A 10,814-nucleotide genomic window follows, 5' to 3' on the forward strand; every position below is an offset into this window, starting at 1 on the left:
CTTCCCCAAAATCAGATCCGAAATAAAATGGATCATGTGAGCGGGGCAGAGAAGTTTATGGAGCTGGGTTGCCCTCCCGCCAGTGGTTGTAAATACCCATGCCAGCCCGGGTATAAAACTCCCACCCAGCCTGGCGTGGAAGAGAAGAGCCGTCAGTTGACCCCCGGGTCTCAGCTCAGCCCTGGCTCCAGCCAGGTGGGTACTTCGCTGGCAGGGAGCGTCGGGTGGGCTTGGGGCTGAGGAGAGCAGAGAGGACAGAGAAGGCTCCCGTGTCCTAAAAGCCCCCAGCACTTGCTGGTGGGGACTCCCAGGGAATCCCATGGGCTCCTCCTCTCCTCCCTTCGAGGCGACCTTCTAAATAGAAGGGAAGAGAGAGGAGTGTGGACTTTTGTGGTCCTTAGTTCCAGCATCTTGCCCCTTCGACTGCTGCAGAAAGTGGTCCCACTTCAGAACTGGCATTGTGGGGGAGGGGGTACTGGAGAGAGGGGAGCTCTCGTGGTTGATATGGGGTCCTGTCTGCTCCTCCCCCTCAGTGACTCGCCACCTCTACCTTCCCCGGCCGCCACTGCCATGTCGGAGGAGATGGTGCCGGGCACCAGTGAAAGACCCCAACCCCCGGAACCCACGCCTCGGGAGGGATGGAAGAAAGGCGGCCAGATGCTGTCGGTGCTGCTGTCTGTCAATGTGCTCCTTCTCGCCAGCACCCTCATAAGCAGCGGCGCCTTCAACAAGGTGGCCGTGTACGACACAGATGTGTTCGCACTGCTTACCACCATGATGCTCCTCACCATCATCTGGATTCTCTTCTACATCTTCCGAACCTCCCGACTCCCGGATGCGGTCCCCTACCTGGACTCGCACGCAGGACCAATCTGGCTTCAAGGTTGGGGAGAAGTTAAGAGGCCCAGAAAACTGGTGGAGGCAGGGTTGGAAATGAGGTGCAGGGGTTGGTGGGGAACATGCGGAGGGGGAGGGGGATTCTGGCCTAAAGTTGCCCTAGGAAGAACTTGATATGGAAGGAGTGCTATGACTTGGCATGGGTAGGTGAGCCAGGCTTGGCGAGGGGACTGACTGGGTCTGAGAAGAAATTGTACTGAGGAAAGGGAAATACTGTGAAAGGGAGAGAAGCATCTTACCGTCTGCAAGGGGGTAGTGGAGATTTAAAGTCAAAAAACCCGAGATCAAATTCAGATACTAGACCTTGGGCCAATCATTTTAACCACATTAAACCACAGTTTGCTTCTCTTTGAAATGGAGGTGGGGAAGGAATTGGGGTGATTTCCAAGTTCCTCAACAATTTTAAAATCCTATTGTGGCAAAGTTCCCTTACAGCCCCATATATGATGACCCAATGCAATCCTTGCTTCCAGAACAGAGCAAGCAGAGGTACTAAGCCACTGATTGGGAACATTAATCTCTAACTTCTTTCGACCCTCCCAATATCTGTCTTTGATCGGTGGGCCACGCAGAATCATGTGGGAATGGAGCCATAGGCAAGTTTGAAATTATATATCCCAGCATCTCACCTCCACCATCTCTGCTCCCAAGGTGGGCTGATCCTATTTGGTGTCTGTACCCTGGTCATGGACGTCTTCAAAACAGGCTACTATTCCAGTTTCTATGAGTGTCAGTCAACCATCAAGATCCTGTATCCCATCATACAGGCTATATTTGTCATTGTTCAGGTAAGTGGGGAGTTCAATGTCTGCCTGATGCAGGTAGGAGCCCCTGGGACCTATGACAGGTGCAGGAGGGGTTTAGGAGTGGAGCAATTTGGTTAGGAGCTCTGTTCATGGTTACCACCTGGTGAGGATGGGGTGGCTTGGGGAGAAGAATTCAGCAACAGTTTTTATCACCAAGAATCTGGCCCCTTCTTCTTAACTGATCCCAGTTACACACAAACCAGGATTCCTTTTCTAGCCAGAATTCTGCCTAGCCAGGGCCAATTTGGACACAACCATGGGCAAAAGGCAAGGAGGATTCAGTTAACTAAGCAGTTGGAGCCAGAAAAAAAGTTTTCCCCTATCACTGAACATTAATTAAATGCATACCATGTGCTAGAGACTATGAAATGCAAAACTGAAAGTAAACAGTAGTTGGGGTTTTTTTAATGCGTGAGATTATTTCTTCAGAAGCCTTCTTTGCCCATTGTCTGTGAGGCATCAATAACCAGCAGATTAGAGAGGCATAAAGCAAGCTACCCTCCTTTTCTTTTCCCCATTCCTAACATTTTCACTGTTCATTACTGCAGTTAAATTTCATTATTAGATATTCACTTCTTTGAGGTCTGTGCACTCGGTTAAAATGCAAATGCTCCTGAAGGGTAACAGTTAAAACTAACATCAACTAATATTTTAAAGAGGATTCATTGACACCTAATTGACATTAAGAGCTTATAATGGATGTGGCTTGACAGACAAAACCACATAGATGTGGTGCTAAAGTAGGTGAGAAGTTGCAAAGGCAAACTGCATGCTGGATGAGTCACCTAAGGCCAACCCTGCTGCCTAAACTATGTCTTAGCCCAATGAACTGATTTGGGGAGTGAGAGTGGAAACCAGGGAATACACTCTTGCCTTGGGCTGAAAGATACCTAGGTATCTTCCTGTCTCCATTCCAGAAAGTAACCCTTTCAGTATATAACGGAGACATTAATAGCATATGTCACTGAGGATGAATTTATTATTTTTGAGTCAATAGTTGATGTGTTATTTTTTTCTTAACCTGCTTTGTACCCTACCCTAACTTTGATCTTTCTGGCAAGCACCAGAGTGGCTAGAGGACCTAGGTTCAAGTTCTAGCTCTAATACTTTATCTCTTGGACTCTCAATTTCTTCATCTGTAAAATGGCAATAATACTTTCAGGCCCCAACTTGAAAGGCTGTCTCGAGAAAGATAGTTGGTAAACCTTGTTATGCTGGACAAATCTGAGCTATTGTGGAGATTGTAAAGGCCTGTGAAAGAAACAGAACATAAGTAGGGCTTCCACTTCAATCCTTCTCAGGAAGCCACCTCTGTTCACTATTCTTGTAGACATACTTCCTCTGGGTTTCAGCTAAAGACTGTGTTCACGCCCACCTAGACTTGACCCGGTGAGTACTCCCTTTCTGCCCAGCTCCAAATTCAAAGCCAATTGCTTTAGTTCTTCCCCAGATTCAAGGCCAGTTGCTTCAGACCATCCCCAAATTCAATGTCAGTTGATTCAATATACCTCCAAATTCAATATTACTTAGTCAAGTCTGTCCCCACGTTCACTGCCAATTGCTTCAAAGTCACTGCTCACATGGTACTCTACCTTGCAAGCAGAAGTGAGGGCTGTTCATCTTGGATACCTGTTCCCCAAATGTCAAGATGGACAGAATTTTACCAAGGTTTACCTGGGGAGAGAGGACATGGACCATGTGCAAATGACCCCCACGAAGGGAGTATCCCCAAGGCATCTTTCTCAGTGGCTTGGTCTACTGGGGACCTGCCAGGTCTGCTTGGGGAAGATTGTCCAGCCCTACAAATTCCATCAAAATTTTTTTACCTTTCCTAAAACTCCTTCCCTATCCAGAACAGAGTACTCAGCTGTTCTCCCCAAGCTCCTTCCCTGGCACATCCCAGGATGGGTAGCCCCAGTGTGAAATGGGGACTCTCACTAGCTTCTTCACTCTCCCTCTTCCCCCAAATAGGTGTGGTCTCATGTTTACACTCACCACCAACCTGGCCATCTGGATGGCAGCCGTGGTGGATGAATCTGTTCACCACGAACACTCCCATACTGCCAGTAGTACCTATGCCCTCCTCACTTCTGATGGTGAGTTTCTTGATCCTCATGGGCCCACATACCACCAATGATTCAGGCAATCTCCAGTGGGTAGTCTGAGCTAATGTTCAGACAGTATGCCTCTGACTTTGGGAGATTGATTGAGTTGTCTGTAACTTAACTAGGGGAGTGAGGCAGGGATAGGGTTCAGGGACCACTGCTACTCCCTACTCCTACCTCTGGCTGTGAGACAATTCTTCCTTGACCTCTGAAGGGAAGACTATTCTGGTCTTGATGCCTGGGATATTCTCCTTGCTTGCTCCCATCCCAAAGAAGAGGGGAACCTAGATTGGAAAGAGAACAAGGATGGTTCAGCTGGTGAGAGCAAAAGAGAGCTTGGGGAAAGAGAAAGGAATACAGAGAGGAAAGTGGAGGGATAAGGAGTTTGGGCATCTCAAGAAGAAGAAGTAGAGAATTTCTTAATTGCCAAGAAATGTGGCCTCCTCCCTTTCTACCTTTCTACAATTTAACTTTCCCTCACTCTCTTAGTTTCTCTAGGGCCCCTGGTTCAACCCTGAAAAAAAATTAGCATGTTTTATAAGGCAATGAGGCAGTCACTCAGCTCAACAGACTGTGAACCTTAGATGCATAGAGACCCATCCCATATTGGCTACTGTGGGGAGTCCCAAAGATAGAAGAGAAACAACACCTACCCTCCCTGAGGGTAGTTGGGGAGTCTTCTAGTTGGGGAGACAAAACTCACTTCCCCAGGCAGATAACTTATTATGTTTCTAAACCTACATAGGAGCAAGCACAGATTAATAACATATACTGATAAAATAATTATTAGAGCCATCTCAAGGAGGAATGTGCTGCTTGAGAAGTGAGCCCCTGGGGCAGCTAGGTGGTGTAGTGGATAGAGGACTGGTCCTGGATTCAGGAGGACCTGAGTTCAAATCCGACCTCAGACACATAACACTTACTAGCTGTGTGACCCTGGGCAAGTCACTTAAGCCCGTTGTCTAGCCAAAAAGAGAGAGAGAGAGAGAGAGAGAGAGAGAGAGAGAGAGAGAGAGAGAGAGAGAGAGAGAGAGAGAAGTGAGCTCCCCATCACTGGAGGTCTATATGTGATTGTAGATTGGACGATTACTGGTCAGGAATATTAAAGAGGGTGTACCTGTTAGGAATGGATTGGACTTTGGCAATTCTCTGCCAAAGCTTCCTGGAGGAGGTAAGTTTTGGCATGTGTTTTGTGAAGTAGGTAGATGTCAAAGTAGATAGAGCACTGGACCTGGGGTTAGGAAGACCTGAGTTTATATCCTTCCCTCACTAGTTGTGTGACCCTGAAGTCTCTTCACTTTTGTTTGCCTCAGTTTCCCCTTCTGTAAAACAAGGATGACAATGGCACTTACCTCCCAGGGTTGTTGTGAAGATAAAATGAGGTGTTTCTGAAATGGTTTACAAGACTAAGTGCTGTATAAATGCTATTATCATTATAATTATTATTTTTTTAAATTTTAAAATAAGTTTCTATTGGTATCTTTTGTTTTTACATTACTAGATTTCCTTGTGTCCTTCTCTCTCCCCAATCCCTACTATTCTATTCCTACGTCCTATCCCCCCAATGTGGGTATAGCTCCAATATATTAAAAACCCTAAATTTGGACACATCCCTAATATACCCATAAAGCTGTGTGTCCAATACAGAAGCAACCCCAGTGTAGGCAAAGAGTCTTCCTTCATGACAAATATTTTTTAAATAAAAAAAGGAAAACAATAAGCAAAACCCACTGATACATTGCAAAAGAATCTCATGTTAAATGCAATGTTCTTCATGCCTGGATTGATTAGCGTGGGTTTTAAAGGATGATTTATTTTCTGTTTCCTAGAGCAGGGGTCCATGAAATTTTTAAAAATATATTTTGATAACCATATTTGAATATGATTGTTTCCTTTATGATCTTCTGTATTTTTATTTTATGCATTTAAAGACATTCTTTTGAGAACAGGTCCATAGGCCTCAACAGACTGCCAAAGGGGTAAACACACACACACACACACACACACACACACACACACACACACACACATATTAAAAACCAGAGGTTCCTCAAGTTGGAAAGTGCCCAAAGACACATGAAAGAGGATAGGAAAAAGCAGTCCTTTGTTTACCAGCATCCCAGCACCTGCCTATGCCCCCTCTCTTCCCAGCAGAACAGGCAGGCAGCACGGTGGAAGAGGCCTGTCCTTGCAACACAACCTTCTGTCAGGTCTTCGAACAGGGCTACTTCTACCTGTATCCCTTCAACATCGAGTACAGCCTCTTCGCCTCCACAATGGTCTACGTCATGTGGAAGAATGTGGAGCGCCTGATAGGCCCTTCTCATGACCATGGCCATGGGCACAGCCACACTCCTACCTTTGCCAGCCTCTTCCGGGAAACCTTCTTCATTGGGCCTGTGCTGGGCTTGCTCATATTTGTGGTAGGGCTAGGGATCTTCATTATCTATGAAGTCCAGGTGAGTGGGGACACAAGTGGGACCCACCAAGCCCTGGTCCTCTACTACAGCTTTAATATAGCCTGCCTGGGCCTTATGACCCTAGTCAGCCTTGGAGGCTCTATCATCTACCGTTTTGACCAAAGGACAATGGACCAGCACAAGAACCCAACTCGTACGTTGGATGTAGCTCTGCTGATGGGGGCTGCTCTTGGGCAGTATGCCATCTCTTATTATTCTATTGTGGCTGTGGTGGGGGGTACCCCCAGGGACCTGTTGGGTGGGTTGGACCTCTCCTATTCCTTGCTAATGATTGCCCAGCACATCTTCCAGAATGTCTTCATCATTGAAAGCCTCCACCGAAGCCCCCCTGTCATCCACGGAAACTCACCCAATGAGCCCATCCATGGCCTCACCTATGCCAATCGGGATGCCCTCCAGACCTTGCCTGACTATCCATCCACTCCTGGGCTGGTGGACTCCACCCCTGCTGGCCCACAGGAGGCAGTAACCATTATCTCAGCCCCACAGAAGAACTGGAGGAGCAAGTGCCTGAAAGATATTTCACTATTTCTACTGTTGTGCAACGTGATTGTGAGTAGGGGTGGAGAGGTGGAGAAGATGGGAGGTCAGGGGAGGAATGGTTTATTTGCCCAACGCTAGTGAAGATGTTCTTTGACTCACCTTGCACTCTGCCCCCTACTTTAGAGATCTCTAGTAAAGAACTAGTTCCTCAGGTTCGGAGAGGACAAGGTGTTTTCTTCTAGGCAGACCCCCCGAAGAAACAGGGTAGAAGATGAATGAAATAGCAGGGTTCTGACTTCTCGGGAAAGTGATAGGAGAAGGAGGAGCTGGAGAGTTCCAGGTAAATGCTGACATAGGGAAGAGAGAAGGGGAAGGAGGTGTGAGAGCTCATATAGAGAGGGAGGGGAGCCCTCATCCACAAACTAGGGGTGTGAGAGCTCATTCCATCTTGTGACTTGACTCTTTCTCAGCTTAATTAGAGCAGCAGCAGGAAGTACCAGAGTCCCATGGAAATGTGAAAACTGAGCAAAATGAAGTGTTAGAGTGTGATGGGGAAGGAAAAGTAGATGGAGGCTACCCTACTCCAAAGTGAATCCGGAAAGCTATCTTGCAAGAAATCTCATAGATAGATATACCCAACAAATATGTAGCCCTAGTGTGCCAGCAACCTAATATAAGCATGTTCCAAATATCTAGACACCACAAATTCAGATACCTCCCCATTATAGAAACCTTTTAGTATAGCTATATATATAATATGTGTGTGTGTGTGTGTGTGTATACACACACACACACACACCCCCAATACAGAAATATCCTCAATGTAGGCAAATCTCCAACATATAAACACATTAAATTTTGATATATCTCAAATATACCCTTAAAGCTATGTACCCAATATAGAAACATCCCCAATACAGGCATATTCTCAATATGTGTGTGTGTATATGTGTGTATGTATGTGTGTGTGTGTGTGTGTATACACCCAATACAGAAATATCCTCAATGTAGGCAAATCTCCAATATATAAACACATTAAATTTTTACATATCTCAAATATACCCTTAAAGCGATGTACCCAATATAGAAACATCCCCAATACAGGCATATTCTCAATATAGAAACTCCCCAAATCCAGATATATCTCCAATATAAAAATCTTATCAGGGAAACTGTATTCTAAAATACAGAAACATCTCCAAAGTAGGCATATCTTCAATACACAAAACAGTCCAGATCTGGATATATTCTTTGCCCCAGTATATTTATATCCTCACTACAGAAATACTCTCACAATGAACGTATAATTAACATAAAGTACCTCAGTGTAGGTGTATCTCCAATGTAGATACACTTGACCCAACATAGTTATGCCCCCCTACAGATATAATTAATACCTACTCCCAATGTATCCCTAGTATATCCATCACAGATATTTCTAATGTATCCCCACTTTAGAAACATCTCCAATAGAAGTAAAACTCTCTGTAAATATACCATCTGTACTGAAACTCCTCCAGAACAGGGGGTAGATTCTTTAAAACTGAAGCATCTCTAGATCTCTGCTCTCATTCATCAAAGGGCAAGAGCTGATACTTTAGCCATGCACTGATCTGGGTTTACTATGTATCTAAGGATTTATCTGATATCCCTTCCCCCTTTCACATACCTCCCCAGTCACTATAGTTCAGACATGAGTTCCACTAAGAACTAATTCACTAACTGACCCAGGATCCTGGGTACCTATCTGCAGACACAAGCACCCTATTCCAGAACAGATTACGAGCTGCTTTTGCCTGGGGCAGCTGAACTGTAGCTTGGTTCCCAGTTTTCCTTTAGTTCTCCCTCAGCCTGGCAAAGAAGAGAGGTAACAGAGAGATAAGACAGAATGGTCTGGCAGGGAGGACTCTGGGTCAGCCAAGAGGACAGGTGAGGAGAATCTTGCCGGAGTCCTCTAGCCCAGCCCCTGCCATCTGGGTGTGGCCTTCCCTCATCTCTCATCAGCGCTCAGTACCTCAGTGTGTAGATGTCTCACAAAAATGTTTAGATAGCAGATTTGTTTATTTACTCATACTGTATATGTTATACAGCATAGGTTAGGAGAACCTTAGAGAACACCTAATCCAACTCTCTTAGTTAACAGGCGAAGAAACATGGCCAGAAATGTTAAACAATTTTCCAAAGGTTATGTGGGTATTAAGTGGCAGAGCCAGGATTCAAATCTAGGGTGTCTGACTTCAAATTTATTTCTCTAATTCTCTGTACCATACAATAAACAGGATTCAGAGCTAGAATGGCTGAATGAATTAAAGGTATTTATTAGCTCCTTCCTATGTTCAAAGCACTGTAAGTGCTTGAGAATACAAAATTTTGCTTGTATTTATATTCCCAGGACTTATTATGGTGCCTGGCACATAGTAAGCACTTATAAGTGCTTTATCTTTACCTAAATAGAAAATTAAGACTTTCCTAGTGCTGCCCTCAAGAAGTTCCCATTCTAGTGGGAGAGGCAACACAATATAGAAAGTTTTAGCTATAAGTAGGATGGAAAGATGTCCTTAGGGCACTACAGTAAAGCAGATGGTGATGCATCATCTTCAGTGGAAGTGCCCTTAGAGATCATTGAGAACTCCACTCCACTACAACCTCATAGTCCCCTCCCCATTTTACTTGGGAGAAAAATAAAATCTGGTACTTAAATATGAAGAAATACCTTCCTCCTATCACATCCACGGTTTCTTTGTTTCCACCCTTCAGCACTCAGGCAGTTTCAGTTGGGTAGGGCCAGGCTGAGGGTGTGATAAGTATAACCACTGGCTGACTCCGTCGGAGTTAGAGGTGTGTGTGTGTGTGTGTGTGTGTGTGCATACATCTATGTAAATGTTTCTTGAGTAGTGACTAGAACTAAAGGAATCTAGTATTGCTTAAAAAAACCACAAATCAATATGGCACAAAAAAACAATAGTCAGAAGATTTGGATTTTAATTCTGACTCAACCTGACCTTGGGCAAGTCACTTAATCTTTCAATTTCTTCAGCTGTAAAATGAGGGGAATTGAATAGAGGAGCTCTAAAGTCACTTCCAGCTCAAACATTCTATAAAACTAAGGTAACAGTCCTACAAAATGTGTGGAAGGGGTGAGTAGGTGAGCCAAATCCCTGAAAGTGACTTGGGTTCTACCATATTGCTGGACGCTCACCCACCCACCTACCCATCCATTCCCACTCTCTCCTTAGCTCTGGGTCATGCCTGCCTTTGGTGCCCGACCTCAGTTCAACAACAACCTGGAACTGGATTTCTATGGCTACTCCCTGTGGGCAGCCATTGTCAACATCTGCCTTCCCTTCGGAATCTTCTACCGAATGCACGCCGTCTCCAGCTTGCTGGAGGTCTATGTCTTGTCCTGATGCTGCCCCTTCCCCCATGAGCCTTTGTACTTCACCAAAAGATTTCTATAGCCCAGCGCAAGCTGATGGACAACATCGACTGGTGTCCATATTCTTCCCAGGAAGGGAAAAGACAACTCTTTGTAAGGTAGTTTTAACTCCAGGAGATGGATAGGGGACCTTATACCCATTTCCTCAATTCCACCCAAGTCTAATTGCCTCCTTACCCAGTTCTCCCATTCCCCGCTTCACTTGCCCAAGGGACCCTCCTAAAAAACTAAGCTGATGACTGATAACTGGAAGAATGGGGGGGTTAACAAAACCTTGGAGATCCCCAATTTGAGTTGGATTTTTTAAAAGTCAAAATCCTTAACTTTAAATCATTTTGAAGTCAAAATTGCTTTTCTCCCACTTTGCCCCCCTATACAATAAGACCTGTATTTTAGTATAGACTCAGGCCCCTGAACTGATTCAATTTCTCCAAAGTGCTTTGAAACAGATAATCTGGACATGGGGTGAGTGGAGAATAACCTTCCCTATGTTCTTGAACTCCCCAAAACTGGGCTGCAGAACCCACCCACATTCCCACCTGTTGAATCCCTTGCTTCACTATGTTTTGAGCCAGGAAACAAATAAACTTGTGATTCTTTAACTGTC

General features: G+C 45.1%; 1 protein-coding gene across 1 annotated transcript; it reads left to right on the forward strand.

Annotated features, from left to right (window-relative positions):
- OTOP2 (otopetrin 2) lies at nt 1–10,814 on the forward strand. Its single transcript, XM_021002588.2, has 7 exons — nt 1–195; nt 534–883; nt 1,549–1,685; nt 3,034–3,092; nt 3,675–3,799; nt 5,963–6,840; nt 10,008–10,814. The coding sequence occupies exons 2-7, from the start codon at nt 571–573 to the stop codon at nt 10,176–10,178; spliced, it is 1,683 nt and encodes a 560-aa protein (XP_020858247.1). The 5' UTR covers nt 1–195; nt 534–570; the 3' UTR covers nt 10,179–10,814.

This window comes from Phascolarctos cinereus, unplaced genomic scaffold (genome assembly GCF_003287225.1).
Source record: "Phascolarctos cinereus isolate Bilbo 61053 unplaced genomic scaffold, phaCin_HiC Scaffold_5;HRSCAF=322, whole genome shotgun sequence".
Taxonomy (NCBI): domain Eukaryota; kingdom Metazoa; phylum Chordata; class Mammalia; order Diprotodontia; family Phascolarctidae; genus Phascolarctos; species Phascolarctos cinereus.